The sequence below is a fragment of the Copadichromis virginalis genome, linkage group LG7 (genome assembly GCF_057382275.1).
Source record: "Copadichromis virginalis isolate Kocher_CV1m ecotype Utaka linkage group LG7, C_Virginalis_male_GT1.1, whole genome shotgun sequence".
Taxonomy (NCBI): domain Eukaryota; kingdom Metazoa; phylum Chordata; class Actinopteri; order Cichliformes; family Cichlidae; genus Copadichromis; species Copadichromis virginalis.
The window spans coordinates 21,841,856-21,861,198 of NC_140624.1; the positions used below are offsets into that span (position 1 = coordinate 21,841,856).

The 19,343-nt window shown below is 40.1% G+C and overlaps 1 protein-coding gene across 15 annotated transcripts in view; it reads right to left on the reverse strand.

Moving 5' to 3' along the window:
- The window catches only part of ap3b2 (adaptor related protein complex 3 subunit beta 2), a 62,790-nt gene extending 46,216 nt beyond the window's left edge, over positions 1-16,574 (reverse strand). For 7 of the 15 annotated variants that reach the window (XM_085462475.1, XM_085462472.1, XM_085462470.1 and 4 more), the window contains exon 1: positions 16,359-16,574. In XM_085462475.1, coding sequence (XP_085318601.1) covers positions 16,359-16,471 — 113 coding nt within the window. In that variant the 5' untranslated portion in view covers positions 16,472-16,574. Of the gene's footprint in view, positions 1-7,385; positions 8,007-16,358 lie in introns of those variants that run through there. The other 8 variants (XM_085462465.1, XM_085462461.1, XM_085462464.1 and 5 more) reach the window with 4 other exon arrangements.
- Between the last annotated feature and the right edge of the window lie 2,769 nt (positions 16,575-19,343).

Below are 19,343 nucleotides of genomic sequence, written 5' to 3' on the forward strand. Positions count from 1 at the left end.
TGTAAAGCTAGTTTTCGATTTAGTTTTTACTACTTTTATTACTTTTGATATCAGTTTTTTACGGAGGAGGAAAAAAAAGTGGGCATGTCTTTTTTTTTTTGTTTCCAGAATTTTGAGATTAAAGTCAGAATTCTGACTTAAATCTCAGAAATCTGACTCAGATTTTGGACATATCCTTTTCTTTCTTTTTTTCTTTTTTCTTTTTCTAAGAATTTTGACTTTCATCTCAGAATTTTGACTTTTTTCTCAGAATTCTGGAAAAGAAGAAAAAATAAATGTGCCCACTTTTTTTCCCAGTGGCCCTAATCCTCTTCCTTAGTTTCTGTCATCTGATACTGCAATATTTACAATTTATAATGTGTATTATATATTTTATTAACATTTGCTGCATCTAGACATAATACTATTTTTGGCTTTGCAATAAGCTCTGCTAGCATACTTGCCTCTATCACCTGTTGCATCTATTGTACAGTTTGTCCATCGTTGAGTGCCAACGAAATGCTGATACAGCAAACTGAAAACGCATTCTCTAGTTTTTATCCAGGAGCCACATGTGGATGACACGAAATTCCATCTAACTTGGACTTGGCAAAGTATATTTATTGTTTTATTGTATATTATTTTCTAACAGCTGTGCTTTGTATCTGCATACAGACTACTGTATAACAGTGCTTTGTTCTCCAGCTTTGCTCATCCATCATTACTGTCAGAAACAACAGAGCGGTCAGCTCACACAGCAGTCTGAGTAGATCTAAGCATCTCCACCCAGCTGCAAAACAAACACAAATAAACGGCAGTGACAGTTTCTACCAAACCTGCCTGTAGGAGAACCTGCAAACACTGGTTTCAGTAAGACAACACAACAATACAGACAGGAACAACTGCTGCAGCTGTCAAGATAAACACACCAGGCTAATTGAATTCTGAAATACTGATGGATGGCATTTTCATGCAACCTTAGCATTCATTCGGCTGCTTCCCCATAAATAAGATACAAAAAGACTTCACGTATTTTCATTCCACAAATACAGAAATGCATGACAACTTTGAGGAGTTGTCTATATAATACCCTCAATCATAACCACTTTAAATCAACTTGTAAGTCTTATTTTCTTTTAATAGTAACAGTGTACATATATATAAATTTGGCAGTGTTATGTGGGTATTATTCAATTTCTGCCCTTCAGCCAGCTGTTTAATTACCCACAATAACAATATGATTCAATAAAAGCAGCTTCTGAAATGTTTTCACATCTAATTATGGAAACAGTTGCACTCATACAGTAAGTTTCTTTAAATCTGACATTACTTAGCACAAAAGGAAAACTGTAAACTACTCTAAAACCACCAAACAGGACAACTCTCTCAGCAGACAGACCTTTCATTACGAATCAGGGTCTTGTCATTTGGTGGTATGGGAAAAGAAGGGTGGAGTTCAGTTGGTGGTGGGTGGAGTGATTGCTGCACATTTCCCCCAGCGGGTTTCCAAGGCAACAAAGAATGCAATAAAATGAAGTTAAGTGATTTCCCGGTTTCCCGGAGAGCCTTTGTTGCATCTGACAGTATTACCACGTGGGATCATCATCGACTCTAACAACTGAGTCCAGAGTCTCTGAAAATTATTGAGTGACTGCACACTTGTTTTAGAACAGGTGAGAGATGAGAGGCTCAGATGTGGCGAAACTGGGGTTTCCCCTCACACAAACAACCTCGCTGCTGGCATTGAGAGTATTTCTTAAAGCTTCTCTTTTAACTGAAGTATATCTGAAAAATAAAGGGATCTATATTGTATTATAGTGCTGGCTTCGAATTTGGCTAATACCCCCTAAACTGTGAGACGCAAATGTAAAATATTGTTCTTTATTTATATCACTACAACATGCAGGTTGCAATATACAGCTTCTGCTACCAAAGTTTAAATATGTTATTAGTTGTATGAGCTTTTAAAAGACATCATTACACTTCTATAATTCATGTCAGATCCATTCATCCTTCTCCAGTTCAGACTGGAGGTGGCTGGAGCCTATCCCAGCTGCAATGGGTGGTACACTCTGTAGAGGCTCACCTACATGTGAGACCCTTCAATTTAATAAATTAAATCAACAGATATTCAGTGATTACTACAGTAAGTGCATACATATTACTGATGTGCAGTTATATGTATTCTCCATATCTTATGGCATAACTGGGAAACAACCCCTCGGCTGTACTTTTCCAGCTTTCGGCTAAAGTGCCAACAAAGTTTTCGCTAGAGCTCCTTGTTGCCAGGAACAGTAAACCGCACAATCATAGACTCAGCCCATCCTTGTTGGTGCCTCATTGGCAGATTTGTATAAGGATGTATATGACTGTGTGCTCTGCATTTGAGTTACAAGTCAAAACACATTGGTCAAGCAGTACTGCAAATACTGCTAGAGCTGTAACTTCCTCAGATCTTGTCATCTTCTCCGTAAATGAAGTTGTGTCCAAAATGCTTTAAATTAAAAAAAATCAAAACATTTTCCTTCAGATTAAAATTAAAGCTATTGAGATATTGGACCCTCGCGGTTTATATAGTCTCTCAGTCATTAGACACTGGGGACCTGTCAAGTGTGCCTCACGCCCTAAGACAGCTGGGATAGACTCCAGCTCCACATGATCCTGAGCTCGAGAAGCAGTTAATAAAATGGATGGACTGCGAGATGGAGTTTTATAATTCATAACTTTAAAATTTAGCCTTATGAGGGTGTTGACATTAACCTTCAAGTGATTGAGCCATAAATTTGTACATGTGATATTTTACAAATGTAAACATTTCAGAATATCTGTTACAGGTAAATGAATCAGACCAGGCATGATGAGAGCCAGGAGAGCCTGAAAGATTCAAAAATCAAAGAATGTATGAGGAAATGATCTTAAAACAATGTTGTGATTAATTCATCCTGTGCAGTGTGAATGTATCTCCCAACACTGCATGTTATTTAAATCAGGCTCCAACCAGTGCTACAAATGACTTCCGAAAGAAGATAATCAAACTGCAGGCAGAACTTTTACTTACTCTGCTGTGAGAGTGGGAGGCTGCTGGGGTGCACGATATAATTCATCTGTTTTGGTCATGTGACAGCAGTGAATGGAGGCTTGCAGTCTGTGAGGAGGTGGCTGCTGCAGAACACAGTCGGTTTATCACGACTCTGCCCCGAGTTTAAAGTGTGTGTGCGCAGGCGTTTGTGTGTCTGTGTGCTAAGAAAAGCCTCTGCTTTTTGCTCCGCCAAGCATCAAAGTGTTAATAATTGCACTGCATTGCGAATAATATAGTTCACTCTGTCACACACTTCAAAAACCTGCACTCATCAAAGACTGTCACATTAAGACACCACAGCAAGGATTATTTTTGGATGCAAGTGCAGAACTCTTGCTGTTTTGTTTTTTTATATTTTGGTCAAAACAAACAAGAAAATAAATGAATGGATATTGCAGCCTAATGTTGATTTACAGCAGAAAGGGAAGGAAGTGGCTCATTTCATCCTTTAAAATAATGAAAATGAATCACAGCCTTTGGCTAAAACAAGTGATCATTTCTATCAACACAGCCTGAAACCTCAACTTCTACTTACTTTGATGTGGGAAAAACCTTTTTGTCTTTAAAAGTGAAAAACAGATAAAAATATTACAAGGCAAGTCTCAAAATGGTAAATGCACTGGTTCTTTTATAGTTTATTTCTGCTATAACTGAGGACTCAAACTGGCGTATAAAACAAAATGCCAACTCTTTTATTCATGTCTCATTCACCCATTTACAAACACATTGATACAGCAACATTTTCTATACCTAAGTGCTTTCTATCTAACATTTATACTCCAATGAATGCAGTGGGAGCAACTCAGGGTTCAGTATCTTGCTCAACGATACTTAAGTATACTGAAGCAGGCAGGGATCGAACCACTAACCTTCCGGTTAGTCGCTGACCTGCTCTAGCTCCTCAAAAGACATCCAACAGCTATAAAAGCGTCTAATGGCAGAATATGTACCTTATGTACAGTTATCAAGTGCTATCAGAGCACATATCAGGCCACATATGTGGTTTACCATGGCAACAGTCGGGTCATAGTGCAAACAGGTTTGTCGCAATAACTGTGTACTGTCGATAATGGTGTTTTTAAGCAAATAAATCACAAAATTTCTCAACAATGTAAATTTAAAAATACAGTAAGTCAAAGAGTAATTGTTTTTTGTATGCTTTTGTACAGTCATGGCCACAGACTCTTGCCAACTTTGGTAAAAAAATCGAACGCTGACTCTGAATGACAGCATTATTGCAATTTCTTTTGAAAGTGAAAAATTAGATTTCATGACAGTGCAAATTTGTCTAAATGTCTAGAGTCTAAATGAAGACTTCACAGGGTATCAAAGTCATTATCCTTTATCTGGTGGGAGGTACGACTCTGATTTCAAATCAGTTTGTCTAAATGTCACATATGGATATGAAGCAAATGTTAACCTCATGGTTGTGCTGAAACCAGAGGATCACCAAAGTCATTCAGATTCATCCTCTGGGAACCATCCAAGTAGTGGATGCAGAGATATTTCACTGGAAAAGTAAACCTTAACCTGCTGATGGCACGAAAGGAAAGTCAGCAAATTATTTAAGTCATTAGGATTAATCCTAGTCGAACCCAAGTCCTAGACTGTGAAGGTAAATATGTTCATATGGGAGATGAAGTTCTGTATTTTCATAACAGAAATTAATCATATATGAGACAAATTTCCACTGCTTAAATTACACATTCTTTTTACCTCTAATTAAAGCCTGTGGCTGAAAGCAAAGAGGTGGTACTTCTACTGATTGTTATCAGCAACAATTCTAGAAAACAGGAAACCAGTAAATTATGACTTAAAGACAAAGTCAACTTTAAAATTTAGCAGCCACGGTGAAACTTCCCTATCAAAGGCTCAATTTGCTTTTCCAGCTTGTGTTGCCCCCCCCCCCCCCCCCCCCGATCAGCCTAACTAATTAATAAAGTGACAGGGATTAATGTGGCCTGTTTGATGACAAACAAGCCTTTAGAAGACCTAATTAAAACTGAACCTGCACCATTCATTACATTTGCTGTGGCCAAACATTGAATGTGTCAAACAGGAATGCTCAATTATTTGCACACACACACACACACACACACACACACACACACACACACACACACACACACACAAGAAAAAAAGAAAATTAAAAGACTATATTGAGAAACTTCAGGACAAATAAACCTCTAACTGGTTTTAGACGTCCCAGCTTGAGCTCAAAGGACCTGCAGTAATTCAATACCAGCACTAGGTTTCTCATTTCTCTGGAAACCCTGTCCTGCTGAACAACAGATGAATTTACAAACCAGCGTTGAATTATTTAGCCCAGTGTGGTACAACAGAGCTGACGGGCGGTCAGGTTACCTGCCACCATCGCCAAGAGATCAGCGGGACTCTTCCTTCTGGAAAGTCTCCATGGGATTTGGCCAGTGTTTCATGTGTTTAATGACACACTTTTAGGTGTAATGTCAGTTTGTTCATCAAGAACAGGGTGCAATAACACCAAAAGCAAAAGATATGAAAATGTATTTGCATGAATCAGCGGCGAGTGAAAGATTGAGGAGTTGCAGCTTGAATTTATAAGCAGCTGTTTTACATAAGCCGTCTCTCTTAGCAGAGCCGCGTCTTGTTTTTCCACAGTTACAGATGCAGAATTTGCCTCTTAAAGCCAACCAGAAGAGAATTTCTGTGCCTCTCCAGTCTTGTAAAATTAAAAGAAACTGCTGTAGCTGGTAGGTATGACCCAATAAAAATCTGAAAGTATAATTACATCTCCCTTGAAGAAAAAACAGCTTCTGAAGAGCGCTACACTGACTTTACATTTTAGTGGTTTGCAGTCTAATTAGTTATAGTAGCTCTATGGCCTTTAATTCATCCATCTGCATTTATACCAACCCGGTCCCAGGGGCACCATGACATGTGATAGCAGTTCCCTTCTTTTTAAAGCCAAGTCTACTCTGCACCACTGCACATGTTGCACATGTCCATGAAATGCTTCCTTATGATTCTTATAGACTTGAACCTAGATAGTGCGCTTTTATTTCATTAGTGCCTCAGTAGGAAATTAACGAGTAACTAGCTTAATAAGTAATTCCTTTAGACATTTTCTGTTTCCGCCTTTTCCAGGTCAAGCATTTTCTACTCGTCTCTTTTTTTATGTTTTTGTAAACTGAATATTTTCTGATTTGAGGCCATCAGACAAGGCCATTAGTGGAGAAAACAACCAGCAGATTGATGATGATGATGCCAATTTTCAGAAGCAGGTCTACAGTCTATTTATTCACTCTACGTACTAGCTATCTCAGAATGTGCAGTAAACTTTTTCTGCACAATACTGTGCAAAAGTATTGTCATCTCATTTGTTTATTTTTTGTGTCAAAGGAGCCAGACTTTCTTGTAATATTTTAAAGGGTTCTTAAGCAGCAGTTCTCCAGACTTTCTTCAGTTTTCCTTTGGGTATTAGCTGCTTTTGCACACATTTTTGGTCCAGTTCTTGTAACTGACAATGTTCAAGGGAATGATTTTGTTTGTTAAGCCACTTAATGCTAAATCATTTGAGCGTTAAAAAGGCACCAGGGATGAACTAGTGTTGTGTCTACATATAACAGACAAATTAGTAAATTTAAGTTGTATGCTTAGGCACTTCACATTACTTGATCTATGAAAAATGCCAAAGAAAACATAGTTTGACAGTCATTAAATAGCATTACTGCACTCACAAGGTGATTTCCAAAGAACTACTATCTTAAAACTTGGTATATTTTGGTACAGTGTGCTTTCCATCTTTCCAAAAATTGAGGAAACAACTATTTACAGCAGCTGAATAATATCTGAAAGTGATGTTCTTAAGAAATAGGACAAAAAAACGGTGACATAAATATATGATATATTACACAAACTTTAAAGATCAGATCTTTAAAGAACATGAAGATTGGATTACTGCTCAGCCAGCTAAGTGGCAAGTATGGAGAAGTATTTGAGTGAGTCAACATGGTCAGGTGACATTAAGATCAGTTCGGCTAAATCAATTAATTTTCCATGGGTGTTCCTGGAAAAGATTTCCTCCATGTTTAACCAGCAGACTAATGCCTTGCTGTAAAGCCCGTGACATTTGTTCTACAGGACGTCTAAGCAACAGGAGGCAAACATAGTAAGTAAAGACTGGATCGGGCCGCTAACACTCACTTTTACACTGTTAAGCACCCTGTTAGCCCATTTTTGACATTTTAATCTTGTTCTCAAGTTGCATTCACTGAAATCTGCCCTGGAAGAGAAGCAGCTAAATACTCTCTTATTTAACTCTAGCACTGATGAGTTCTCATCCTACCGCAGCGGTTGAGTTTGGAAACCACCACCACCTCCACCACCTTCCTCCAGTGGGGCTCGTTCCTCCTGGTCACCTCCTCCTCCTCCACCTGTACCTCCAGATCGGAGGTGGCGCAGCTCATCAGGCTGGAGGGCGCTGTACCAAGCCTGCTGCCCGCTATCGGGAGTCAGCACGGGGCTCTTGTCCTCCTCCTGGCCTTGGACCTGACTTTGCACGGTCTTCACCATGTTCACCGCGTTCACCGGCAGCTGCAGCAGCTTTTGCATGGCGGTCATGTTTTAAACTTCGCCTTGACCTGTGGAACCACAGGTTGGATCACGTGGAGAGAAAAAACAAAGAAAAAAAAAAGCTGCGAGAAGATCAAAGCTTTCCGGTTAATCGGAGGAAATTCTCCTGGAGCTCCTCACACAGTTTTCATGCCACAAAGAGCAGCGTCAGCTACTCTGTTAGAAATCCTCCTTCCCTCTAAGGCTAAGTATGTGGACATTTCCTGCAAGACTGGCACAGCAAGCCTCCTCATAAATGCTCCATCCTGAGGAGAGGTTGCTGCCTATTCCCCATTAAAAATCCAGCGGTAGCTCCAGAGCTCTGTTGTATTTTTTTCTCTCGCTGTCTTCTGTTACTGCTGAGTGAAGCAGCAGACATCAGCTGCTCAGTAAATGGATGCTCGGCAGCGAGGGGCGTGGAGTTTTATCTGCCGTGACGCCTCTCCTTTCGCGACTCCTCCCTGCTGCTCATGTGGTTCCTGTTGCCGCACCAGTCACTCTCTTCCTCTTTACGCATATGTGTGTGTGTGTGTGTGTGTGTGTGTACAATATATTTATATCCCAGCTCACCAACAATGACACAGCCTCTCCCCACCTTTTGCCACGTTATCACTCGCTTCTCCTCGTGTGTGTCATCACTGCTCCAAATCCTCACATTAACAGCTAGAAACTGCACGTCTCCCCTCCACGCTATCACGCCGTCTATCACAGCTTCTTTTATCTGCCCTCACCTGGACTCAACGCCAGCGAGCCTTTGCAGAAATATTTCCTCCCTCCGCTCGCGCATTACGCTTAAAAACCTTCCATCCTATTCATTTTTTATAGCCATCGTTGTGCCTCTTTTTTTCTCTCATCTTACATGACTCAGCTTTCTTGGCAGTGTCGTGATGAGGACATCTCTCTCTCTCTCTCGCTATATTTCTATGTGGCTCTAAACAAAAAAAAGAAACTGCCTTGAAGCACAACTGACATAACGCGCTTCCTGTGATCTGCAGTAGCTCAGTGACAATTTGTTGACATTTGCTTAAGACTAATAAGATTTTTATCCATGATGTCATCAGGAGCAAACCCTGGGCTTACTGCGCCGGCAGCATCTTTACAGTAAACAAAAAAACAAAAACAAATGCAGAAGATTTACAGATATCTGCAATTTGCTGTAGTTTTTTCAGAAAATACATTTGACAGTTTAACACATTTCAAACTCTGATCTCCTGATTCTCAGTTTAAAGCACTCAAAAAAGCCAAAAGCTGAACATCACATTTTTTTCTTTTAAACATCCAAATACAGTTGATTTGTGACAGCAACGACACAGCACTGCTGCTGGCTTTTCTTAACTTAGATTGTCTTTTTTTCTCTGTCTGGTCTTTAGGTGCAGTGCAGTGCTATCACACCCTCTAAATGAAGGAGGATGAGAGCAAAATTATATATGAAGACATAAATTAATAAACTCTCATATAGTCTAAAGTTGGATGATTCATATTCATGCTCTGTGTGGCCACAATGGAGATAAGGCTGGTACCTACATTGTGTTCGAGTTCGATGAAAATATTATTAACAATGTCATTACTATGCTAAATATAAGATTACAGCCAGTAGTCAAGCCTTAAAACCCAAGGAAGCACTGGTCACTACTGGCTATCACTGATATAGCACTTGTGTTGCCTGACAGTCAGTCAATTTAGGAGCTGTTTTTTAACAAATCAAACTGTGGAAAAAGACGCATGCATCCATTTTCATAGCTGCTTATCCAAATTAATTTCAAGGGGAAGAGTGAAGCCATCCCAGTCACTGATTACCTTTCTTTGTTCTGCGGGAGGAAACGGATGAACCATGAGGAAAACTACGTAAGCTCAGAAGGAACATGCAAACTCCACACAGCAATGCTCCAGTCACCAGAAGCCAAGTCAAATCCCAGAAGCCCATTCAGAGCCAGTAGTACAGTATAGTACAGACTAGTAAATGCAAACAATAATATTTAACACTGTTCAGTTTGAACAAAAACTTTAAAGACAACACTTTGTGGATATAAGGTGAGCATATTAACACAACCTGGTTGTGTTTTACAACGTCACATTTTAGGTAACTCACTTTTTTTTCTTTGTGAAGATATCATGTTCATATCTTAGTTTAACTATTTCACTCTTTCTGTCATAAAGATGGCATTTGATGACCTCCACTCAGTATACATCAATGAAAACATGGCTTGACAATAGGGCTGTTCGATATAACGATATATATCGGATGACGATATAAAAACATCTATCGTTTCATTTTACGCTATCATTTGTTTCGTGGTGTCGCAAAATAAACTGTTTACGGCAATATTTTTTCATCGTTTTGATGGACACTGTAGTGGCTATATTAAATTCTTAAAGTTCTCTCTTTCTCTTATATTTTATATAACCACACTATGGACGGACAAGCGCCTGTTGTTATGCATTATGGTTAGCAACAACGACGGTAACAGCATCGCGTGTCCGCTTGTTTATGTTCCACATAAACCTTTCACAATAAAGCTCAAGATCCTGTTGAGACTTTTCAAAATAAACTGAATCACGTGAAAGAGCAGATTATTTACGGATGAGAAGTAAAAAAAAAAAAAAGCCGCCAGGTGCTAAAAAATAGACCTTAGACTCAGACGTTAGAACAGGCTTTTCCCCGCAGCACCCTGTGTAATAAATACTCGGAGGCTGTTACAACTTATGTCTAAAAATGTATCGTTTCATGCATCGGTTAAAACACTCGACTCCAGCTACATGACGTGCAGCTCGAAACACTTCATGCAAGTCCAGCTGCCCGAGATTCACAGAATTTACAGAAAATGTCACATTTTTGTGATTTATATCGTTATCGGGACGATAGAATTCTTATATCGGGATATGAGATTTTGGTCATATCGCACAGCCCTACTTGACAACCATTAGAATAGGTGGTTTTCAAAGGCGAGCCCTGGTAAGGTGTATGGGCACAGATCAATCTCAGTAACTTCAGAGGCACACCCATTTACTTTGTTATAGAAGCAGGCCTGAAATATTACAGAACCCATTCAGTTTAGTAAGAGAAACAAGGGTCACTCCTATTAGCCATCCAAACAAGAAAGAATTAACACAAAGATGGAGGAAACAGCAAGCAGCGTTGCAGAGAAGCAGCAGCACTGACATGTCAGAGACAGCAGTTGGCGAGGATGTGTTTGGTATATGACAAGAAGAAAGTGAAGCTGAAGTTATCGCCATGTGAGATGCAGTCCAGTTCAAGTTCCCTATGTGACCTATATCACAGACTTGATTTTTGCTGTCTGACAGAGATGTAAAAACCAAAAAGGTGATCCCGCGGATGTATGAGGAAAGGCAACGGTCCCATAAATATGAAATTATACAGTGGGGCAAAAAAGTATTTAGTCAGCCACCGATTGTGCAAGTTCCCCCACTTAAAATGATGACAGAGGTCAGTAATTTGCACCAGAGGTACACTTCAACTGTGAGAGACAGAATGTGAAAAAAAAATCCATGAATTCACATGGTAGGATTTGTAAAGAATTTATTCGTAAATCAGGGTGGAAAATAAGTATTTGGTCACCTCAAACAAGGAAAATCTCTGGCTCTCACAGACCTGTAACATCTTCTGTAAGAAGCTTTTCTGTCCCCCACTCGTTACCTGTATGAATGGCACCTGTTTGAACTCATCATCTGTATAAAAGACACCTGTCCACAGCCTCAAACAGTCAGACTCCAAACGCCGCCATGGCCAAGACCAAAGAGCTTTCGAAGGACACCAGGAAAAGTGTTGTAGACCTGCACCAGACTGGGAAGAGTGAATCTACAATAGGCAAGCAGCTTGGTGTGAAAAAATCAACTGTGGGAGCAATCATCAGAAAATGGAAGACATACAAGACCACTGATAATCTCCCTCGATCTGGGGCTCCACGCAAGATCTCATCCCGTGGGGTCAAAATGATCATGAGAACGGTGAGCAAAGATCCCAGAACCACACGGGGGGACCTGGTGAATGACCTGCAGAGAGCTGGGACCAAAGTAACAAAGGTCACCATCAGTAACACACTACAACGGCAGGGAATCAAATCCCGCAGTGCCAGACGTGTTCCGCTGCTGAAGCCAGTGCATGTCCAGGCCCGTCTGAAGTTTGCCAGAGAGCACATGGATGATACAGCAGAGGATTGGGAGAATGTCATGTGGTCAGATGAAACCAAAGTAGAACTTTTTGGTATAAACTCAACTCGTCGTGTTTGGAGGAAGAAGAATACTGAGTTGCATCCCAAGAACACCATACCTACTGTGAAGCATGGGGGTGGAAACATCATGCTATGGGGCTGTTTTTCTGCCAAGGGGACAGGACGACTGATCCGTGTTAAGGACAGAATGAATGGGGCCATGTATCGTGAGATTTTGAGCCAAAACCTCCTTCCATCAGTGAGAACTTTGAAGATGAAACGAGGCTGGGTCTTCCAACATGACAATGATCCAAAACACACCGCCCGGGCAACAAAGGAGTGGCTCCGTAAGAAGCATTTGAAAGTCCTGGAGTGGCCTAGCCAGTCTCCAGACCTCAACCCCATAGAAAATCTGTGGCGGGAGTTGAAAGTCCGTGTTGCTCGGCGACAGCCCCAAAACATCACTGCTCTCGAGAAGATCTGCATGGAGGAATGGGCCAAAATACCAGCTACTGTGTGTGCAAACCTGGTAAAGACCTATAGTAAACGTTTGACCTCTGTTATTGCCAACAAAGGTTATGTTACAAAGTATTGAGTTGTATTTTTGTTATTGACCAAATACTTATTTTCCACCCTGATTTACGAATAAATTCTTTACAAATCCTACCATGTGGATTCATGGATTTTTTTTTCACATTCTGTCTCTCACAGTTGAAGTGTACCTCTGGTACAAATTACTGACCTCTGTCATCATTTTAGGTGGGGGAACTTGCACAATCGGTGGCTGACTAAATACTTTTTTGCCCCACTGTAAGACTTGACTTTCTCTGACTTTACTAGACAGATACAGTGAAGACTGACCAGGAAAGAGAGACATGCAGCAAAGGGCCACAGGTCAGACTTGAACCCAGGCCGGCAGCTCTTAACCATGTAGTATGTGGGCACCTGCACATCCAACTGAGCTAAACTGGCACCCAAAACTTTTGATTTTATTGTTTAAGAACACTGACCTACGATAATAATAAAAAAAAGAAGCCAAGGCCTTTTTCGTTAAGTCTTGCAAACAAATAGTCACCTGCATCAGTCTCTGGTCCTTTCAAAGTCATAATTTATTTGTCTTACGTGCTGAAGGACAGTGTACACTTTTAAACGGAAGAAAGCCGATCTTTTCTCTGGATGATAATATACAAAAAGATTGGCACGATCTGAGGACCGAAGCAACGTTTCACATCCAACGTGTCTCCAAGGCAACAACAGTGAAGGTCGTGTTAGTGTGCTTCCACCATTATGTTTGCAGACAAACTGGTTAACCCACCTTCACTGAGCAAATTTTGACTTCTGCACACACACACATCTCTATATCAACAATATCCAGCCTACACTGGAAAAACAGTAAAGAGGGTGGAATTTAATCACAAGTAGTTTTGCACTAATGACTAATGTTTGCCAGACAAACTCGAGACAAAACCTCCTCCTCCTCCACATCCAAAGTCAGTTCAGAGCCTGAAATTCTGCCATCTATAGACACATGGCTCCCTCTGCTGGTGAATTATGGTGACGCTGAAGGCATTAGAAACTGAGCGGGGAATGTTCTTGCTTCACCCACACGGTCTTCTTATGCTTACTGCCCTTTCCATTGGAGCAACAAGTCGCCAGTCAGGGTTAACACAGATACAATATCCTCATTTCTTGTATCGTATCTTGTATCCTCAGTTCCTCTCCTTGTGCCTCTGTCCCTTTTCACCAAAGATGTGAGTAGAGGAGAAGCAGAAGAGACACGAGGAGAGAGAAACCAAGGTAACAGGGATTTAATAAATGAGACATCCTTTGCGTTGGAGCCTCATTTTAAAAGCATTGCAGAGTTTGATGCGTGGCACAACCGCATCATGAATTGTTTTATTTAAAACCCGACTACTGTTGCCGTTCACGCTATCAGATTTAATAGTGCATGTTGGAGTTTTTTATATTTAGGACCCACATGGCACAATGTGAAAGATTTACCTTTTCTAATCCAACACAGAAGCAGTTTGATCAGCTTAAATAATGGAAACATTGAAAACAAGTTATTCAATGAGTCTTCCTCTTGCAGTGGTTTGTACATTGCAGCTAGGGGTTACGACTCATGTACATGCTGCAGGTACGCTTGCCCACCCTCGATTATAGCTCCTGCAGCAAGCTTCCTCTTTCTTCTCGCCTCCAGATGCATTTTACAGATTGATAGACCCTTTAGCATGCCATACTGAGATTGATATCTAGTTCACAGGCAAAGGGACAGAGGAGGTATACGTTAGTGAAATTAGCAATGCCAATTCATTCACACTGACATTCATACTCACATCCAATTTAGGATCCAAGTGACCTAGTCTAAGCTAACATGTCTGTCTTGGATCTGTGGGAGGAAGCCAGGGGGAACCCACAGAGGCACCTGGATAAAATACAAACTCCACACAGGAAGGCCCCAGCTGGCCAGTGAATTTGAGTCCAGGATGTCTTTGCTGTGACACAACAGTGCTAACCACTGCACTAATGTGTCACCTTTGTGCTCATCATGTCCAAAATGAAAAATACTCTCAGCAGCCAGTGGTACTCTTCAGCCTCCAAGTAGATACACATAGGTATTAATTTCAAAATCCTAGGTGACTTCTTTCTTGAGTTATTGCATTCACAAGATTCTCAGAAAGCTTGACCTGTGACCTATAACCTTGAGGACAAGTTCACTGAGATGCAAACTTATCTGAGATTTTTAGCAGATACACCTATGTTATCAATTTGAAACTCCTACAGTGTGTCGTTGCTGCCCTGGCAGAATGAGAACAATACCCCATCAGGCTTTCATGGAGGGAAAAGTCGTAAAAAGCAAAAATAAAACTGTAGGAGTGCACGGTGTGTTAAATTGTCATTTCTATTGCACCGTTTAATCCCATCTCATCAGATATTTTTCACGCATGACAATTTGACTTTGCATGCTAGTGAAAAAAATTATTTTGTAAATAATAACTTTCTGAAATTTGTCTGTAGTTAAGCAGTAGTTTCAATAAAAACAAACAAAACAAACAAAGAAAAAAACTATTGTTAAATGACTAAATGCTTTAAGCTATGAGCCTCTATAAGATGTTGTTAGCTGGTATTAGTGAAACTTTCGTTAAAGTGGATCTAACGTTGTTGGACTTGGACACTGGTGAACAAACTCAGAGAGAAAGCTGAGGAGGTAATTTAGCCATTTATATAGCGCTTATCTACTCTCATAGAGTACTCAGAGCACTCTATACAACATGCCACATTCACCCAATCACCTCCATTCATACAAGCACTTTCTTCTATAACCCTCTTTACTTTAGTGCTGTTTAGCTAACATTCACACACATTCACGCTCCGATGGATGCATTGGAGAGCAACTGGGGATTAGGATATTTGGCATCACCACCAACCTTCCAATCAGTAACTGACTTGCTCTACCAACTGAGCTACAGCCACCCCCGCAATCAGCTGTGTCGAATCAAAGACACATCTAAAACCTGCAGGACACCGGCCCATGAGACCTGGAGTTCCCCCACCCCTGCTCTAATCTGCTGACAATAAGTAACTGTGTTGAATACATTCTTTTTATTTTCAATTAAAAATGTGAAAAAATTACTCACTGTAACTTTAAACACTAACCTTAAATTAAATAAACATGTAGAAGGAGCTGGAGCATGCTGACCAGGAAACAGGTGTATACCATTAAATTAAAAATGGCTTAATTAACAAGTTCATTGTCTAATGTGCAATCACAGACTGCCTCTGTATAGCTGTGTGTACCTCTTTCCCTGTTTGTGTGCCCCAATAAAGGTCAAAGTTTTCCAGATTACCAGTTATTATGCCCTATGTTATTTAAAAACATTTTTAAACACATTTTTCACAGTTGTTCAGGATGCAATATTCCTGAAAAAATGCGACTCAATGTAGTTGCAGTCAGGACTGATGACTGATGATTATTTAGCTGGTTTTGCTTTGTTTGTGATGACCTCATGATGTTTTATTTTCATGTATTAGTACTCTCTCTTGTAATGTGGAACTTCCTTCCGGTCCGGGCCTGTGTGCCGCCACCAGGCTGAGCTGCTGCCGCTGTCCAGCAGGGGTGGTGCTGAAACCTTGGAGCTCAGGCCTCGTATCCCCCCTGTGACAGGCCTTTCGCATCCCACTTCACAAACATGACGTATAAACACCGTAACCTTAAAAGCCTCACACACGTGAGCAAAGAAATGTAATAACAGGAGCGAACAACAAACAGCAGCGAGCCGCACACCGCAGCCTTATAGCGGCCAAATCACAGCCCGAGACTCAGAACTAGAAAACGAAGGCGCTGCTTTCAATCACGGGCCTGTAGCAACAAAGTTCAACATGCTGTCTATTATCTATTGACGTTACAGCATACTTTATGTACGTGTTAGCGGACATAAGGCTGCCCCTCCCCCACCATAAGCTGGCCCATAACACCCCTCCCCACAATATGACAAACAGAAACAGTAACAGGCAGCACCGAGGCAGGTAGCTCGTACCTTTTGTAGTCGGAGGAGAAAATCCCTCCGCTCGCCGGATCGTGACCGTACTCCGGCTCCCCCACGCTGGACGAGCCGCCCTTCTCATCGTTAAAAGCGGAGCTGGCAGACATAGCCGTGTCTTTCAGTGTGTTTGTGTTTTTGTTCTTGTCGCTCTCAAAGAGCAGCAGCGACGGCGATTCAGTGCAGAAGGCAGCGGGATACACGGCTCTTAAAGGCGCATACACACCGCCGTTATCTGGGGGGCGCGGGGGCGGGGGGGTGTTATGAGGTCACGTGACTTTTCTGGATCCCCCCCCCCGGGATATATGTGTGTGTATATTTATATATATATATATATATATATATATATATATATATATATATATATATATATATATATATGTGTGTATATATATATATATATATATATATATATATATATATATATATATATACATATATATGTGTATATATATATATATATATATATATATATATATATATATATATATACACATATATATACATATATATGTGTATATATATTTTTTTCTTTCATACATTTTTATATAACAGGCAGTTGAAAATTTGTATTATCTCAACTATTAACTCTAGAAACCTGTTATTATCAAAACACACACACACAACTTCTTATGTGGTAGAGTATAGTAGATAGTCTTTCACCGGCCCCGTTCTCCCCTACACTGCTAAAACTAGTGGTCTCTCTCACACTCAGGCTGTACTTCCAAAATAAACTGAAATAAATCAAATGGACATAGGCTGGAAAATAAATAAAAAATGATGTGAAACCAATTCAGGAAGAAAACATTGCCATTAACTTTAAAGTTGTTGAAAAGTTCAGTGTCATGACACACAAGTGAATCTGGTTAGTCGCTCACAATCATGGTGGATTTATGACTTCAAAGTCTGACCTGATGGTAGCCTGGCTGTCCCTAACAGTATAGGACCTGCTGCATGGGGCTATTATTGTAGCAAACGCATTTGTGCCTGTGAATCTCAGTCCACATGTGTGTATTTCAATCTGTGTGAGGATTTATGTGTGGGATTGTTAGAAAATCAACCCAGCAGAGATATAATTTTTTTTCAAATTGTTGGAAAAACCAGGAATGATGATCTTCAGTATCTTGCAGTAAGTTTACACTGTCAGTTCCAGGTGCATCACTCTGGTTTCTAGCTAGAGATCAAATCCACTGACTTGTATACAGTGAGTTTGTTTTTACCTAACTGCTTCAGCTAGCTCCTTTCTGTCTGATCCTATGAAAGAGTGTACTCAGTGTGCAGCGGTGTTTGGGTACAGGCACATGCGGGGGGCTTGAGCACCTGCCCCTGTCCTGATGGATGCCCCAAGTGCCCTTTTCTTGAGGTATTTTTTTATGTGTCTGTGTACATGTGGAGCCCCGCCTGTGCCCCTCAAAAATAACATTTTAATCACAATTTTGCTAAACAAAAAGATCTGGCTTGTATCAGTCACATGACAACCATTAACCAATGCTCACCCTTGACAGCAGAGCGTGCTAGTATTACTTTATTTTTTCATTCTCATTACTTTATTGTTATAGCACTAGGAATAAATAACAAGAGAAGGATTCTGGATCAGCACCATGATGCAAACTTGTGGCCATGGTATATACAGTATTCTGGAGAAGATATAAAAATGTCACTGTATGTGCATATGTATGTGTTTTATGTGTATAGATTTTTAAGGACATGAGGAGAAAACAGTGACAAAGGTAGCTATGTGAGGCTGTTAAAGGCAGTGGATCCCTCACCAGTTGAATTAAAAAGAGCACAGGTAACATTAACACATGTACCAGTTGTTGCATTGCAGAGGTATTTAAGTATAAAAACAATAATAAACACAATTGCAGTGTTTTGGTTCTATAACATCATTCCATCATTACTTAATTATGACTTTATTACTATTAAAGCAATAACAAATTGCGCCCTTTTCTCAGATGAAAAGCAAGTGGAGAGTGATACATGAGATGAGATGGAAGGAGGAAGAGAGGCAAAGAGTGAGTCACAGGCAGAGCCTAATTTATTCCCCACAGTGTTTTCTTTTTCTTTATTTTCTTTATTTTATTTTTTTAATCTGTTGCATTACGGTTCCAAGTGCTGTCACCAATCTTTGTATTTTATTATTATCTCATAACACTTGTTTAATCAACTACCATCTCTCCTATGGACTTTTTAACCCTTTAAGACCTACCATAGAACCAAGTCCGCCAGAGCTTATATTACATTTTTACATGCTGTAGTGCCATTTTTGGGAGCATTTCAAGTTGATATACATCAATACAACCATTATAGCCCCAATTTTAATAATATGTCTGCATTAAGTGCATAGTAATTACATAAATTGCAAAAAAGTGCAATAAACTACAAAAAAATTGAAAATCGTTTTTGTTTTTTTAACATATATTTCTAGTTAGAGAAATTTAAGAGGCTTATCCCTCAAAACTGTAAATACAAAAAAGTTGCACAAAATAGTTTCCCACCACAGGGAATTTATTTTGACTGTCTTCATAGTTTTATTTTTGAAATACACCAATTTTTATATACTGCAGGAAAACGAAAATAAATATTATAATGCAAATTTGCAAAAAAAACCAGCATATGCATCAAAATAAACTATTTCCAGCAGTGCAATATGAGTCCTAAGCATCCCAGAAACGACACAGAAAGTCATAAAGTCAAACATAACTTTTAAAAACACCAGTATAGGCTCATAAGGCCCTGATGGTAAAAAACTACATTTCTGCAAAATGCTGTCACTTCCAGGTTTGGGCAGGACATGGCGGACATGCGATAGTTCATGCTGATGGAGCAGGAAGTGTTACAAACAGCTGATCGGATCGGCAAAGCGTGTTTCTGGAATAGTATGTTTTTGTTGCTGCAAGTGCTTTTTATGCAGTTTTTGCAAAGCTATATGTGGAACGAAACTGTGACTTAGGACAAGCTGATGGCATAAGATGTAAGTAC